At 40.0% G+C, this 2500-nt stretch overlaps 1 protein-coding gene and 1 long non-coding RNA gene across 2 annotated transcripts in view; one reads left to right on the forward strand and one right to left on the reverse strand.

The window, feature by feature from the left end:
- Window positions 1-2231, forward strand: part of LOC128633131 (uncharacterized) — a 9074-nt gene extending 6843 nt beyond the window's left edge. Inside the window, exon 3 of the long non-coding RNA XR_008396782.1 lies at window positions 2112-2231. This is a non-coding gene — a long non-coding RNA (uncharacterized LOC128633131). The remainder of the gene's footprint in view (window positions 1-2111) is intronic.
- ak5 (adenylate kinase 5) overlaps window positions 1-2500 on the reverse strand; it is a 36271-nt gene that overhangs the window by 6887 nt on the left and 26884 nt on the right. Inside the window, exon 9 of the mRNA XM_017471830.3 lies at window positions 316-391. Within this exon, the coding sequence (XP_017327319.1) occupies window positions 316-391 (76 nt within the window). The remainder of the gene's footprint in view (window positions 1-315; window positions 392-2500) is intronic.

Here is a 2500-nt window from a genome sequence, read left to right on the forward strand (position 1 = left end):
GGTGATGATGGGAGCCGATAATTACGTTCTCCGGTTCGGGATGTATCCCATATCGCGCTACTGCACTAAATATATCAAGTAGCCTGCAGTACCGTTTTCTACCACAGAGCGCCGGGATTTCCCAAATCTGCAAATCCCACGTCCTGGTTTAAAAGTTGAATTCATGATATTATGCGCTTGAGGTTTTTTTTTAATATCTCTAGTCCACACAAAATCTTGTTAAGGCAGTGGCTCAGAGGTTGATAACTAATTTGTAGATGTGACTGCTGTGTCTCAGGGACGCTGGAGTACGTAGTGTTCGAATAAAGCACTCACATTCTGCCGGAGGTTCTCCGTACCCTGACGCTGCCTCTTCCTCGTCGTCCTCCTCCTCCATCTCCTCCTTGATAGCCTGCGTGAAAACAGAAATGTTTGAAATGACTGCCAGTGTCGTAGCAGCCATGGCGAGACGCTCACGAGTCGCTAGTCACGACCACGTCCCCGTCTACAGAGCCGGCGAATAGTCTCAGATAAGGAATTCTGTCGCATGACAAAGCCGGATCCGTCGTATCCGATGGAGTCCTGCGCTAAACTGCGCCGCTTTTACCAGTCAACCGTGTAAACACACTCGATGTCTGCTTTGTCCTCATGTAGTGATTAAAGCAATGAAAGAAATTGGTTATATGACACTGTGTGTGTATGTATGTGTGTATATATATATATATATATATATATATATCTCGCCATGGATATTACAACTGTCACGGTTACGTTTGAACTGCAGAGTCTAAACTTTCACTTGTGCCCATGTTTATGTTTATAATTAAGTAGATTTTACTCCAATCTCAACTTATTTTTTTTTTTAATTGCGCTGTCGATCATAAGCTTGCAAGAGATCACATAAAGTAAAAGTACAGAGCTTCAAAAAACTTTTTTTTTTCTTTCTTCGTTTTATTACAAACGTGAGTGGGTTTGCGTTACTTTTTTCCCCAGAGAGTTTGTTTGTTTGTTTATTTATTTATTATACGTTTTGTATTGGTTATTTTTCACTTGTTAAATCGCAAGCACACGCAAGCTGAAACGTTGTAAAATATAAACAAGTGAAAGTTTAGACTTGATAAGTAAGTAGGTTTTACTATTTTCGCTATTAAGCTACAAAGTTTACTTAAACAATACACTTTTAATTAACACTGTTTGTAATTTTTTATAATTTAATTATGGTAAATAAATAAATCTAAATAAACGTCCTTTACATCATTGAAGCGTTTTTGTGGGAGGTTTTATGGCACGAAAACACAGGAGAAAAAGTCCAAATTTTGTTGTTTTTTTTGTTATTTATTTTGGCTTTTTTGGGCTTTTCAAAAAAAAAAAAAAATTATTATTGTCATGTTTTATTATTATTCACATTTTACAAAGAAACGATCTGAGAAGTAACGTTTAAAAGCGCCAACTTTCATTTGAGCCGATGTTTGTGTCTGAAAGTAAACCAGATTCGTTTGTTTACTACGAATTACACGATCACATGACGGGTGCACATCATTTAAAAAAAAAAAAAAGAAAAAAGTTTTAATTTGTTTTAACGCGTAACTCATATAAACGAGTGTAAATGTTACGTAAAAGTTATGTCAAAAGTGCAGAACTTTTAACTAACGCCATGTTTTATTTTATTTCGATTTGAATTGTGGGGGAAAACTGTGCATGCTCTGCTGTCTTGTTGGGGGGGGGGGGGGGGGTGTTTACATGTGGGGTTTTTTTGGCTTAAAAACCTTTACAAAATGGGGGAGGGGGGGTATTAAGAGCCTTCGTTTGAGAACTCGATGTCTCGTGCACGGCAAGTAAAGACGTACAGCTGAGTGCAAAAGTTTGCACACTCCGTGGGTTTAAAAAAAAACAATAATAAAAAGGAGCATTCAGAATGACCTGTGGCAGAGCTGTACACAGTGATCCAGGACGAATCGGTAATGCTGTGAACACTGTTGTAAGGGTGTGCAAACTTTTGCACTCCACCTGCAAGGGAATCCCAAGTGATTCCTGTCGTAACTCCTCTTTAGACAGGTACAGAAAATGGTGTTACTTTTGTTTAATTAATGAATTCATTGGTTTATAATGTACGTTATTGTAAATGATCACAGGTTGGAGAAGAACCGCGACGTGCAAAACGACTGGAAACGGTTCCGTGGGTGTTTCAGGACATCGCTGAGGATTCTGAGCCGGTGACGTGGGCGGTCCAGAAGGGATGATGATGATGATGATGATGACTTACCGCTAAGAAGGCACGTGTATCTGCACATGCATACGCACTCCTACACGTCAAAGACTACAGTACAAACTAGATGTTGGAAGCACTGGATTGTAAATGAAGCCCTCGTACAGAGACTAGAACCCCTCTCTCTCTCTCTCTCTCTCTCTCTCTCTCTCTCTCTCTCTCTCTCTCTCTCTCTCTCTCTCTCGCTGAATCATGAATCCCAGCCGAGCTCCAGCTCATTAGCGAGGCTAACCTGTTACGGAGGAGTGCAGCGCT

Source organism: Ictalurus punctatus, chromosome 7 (assembly GCF_001660625.3).
Source record: "Ictalurus punctatus breed USDA103 chromosome 7, Coco_2.0, whole genome shotgun sequence".
NCBI classification, from domain to species: Eukaryota; Metazoa; Chordata; class Actinopteri; order Siluriformes; family Ictaluridae; genus Ictalurus; species Ictalurus punctatus.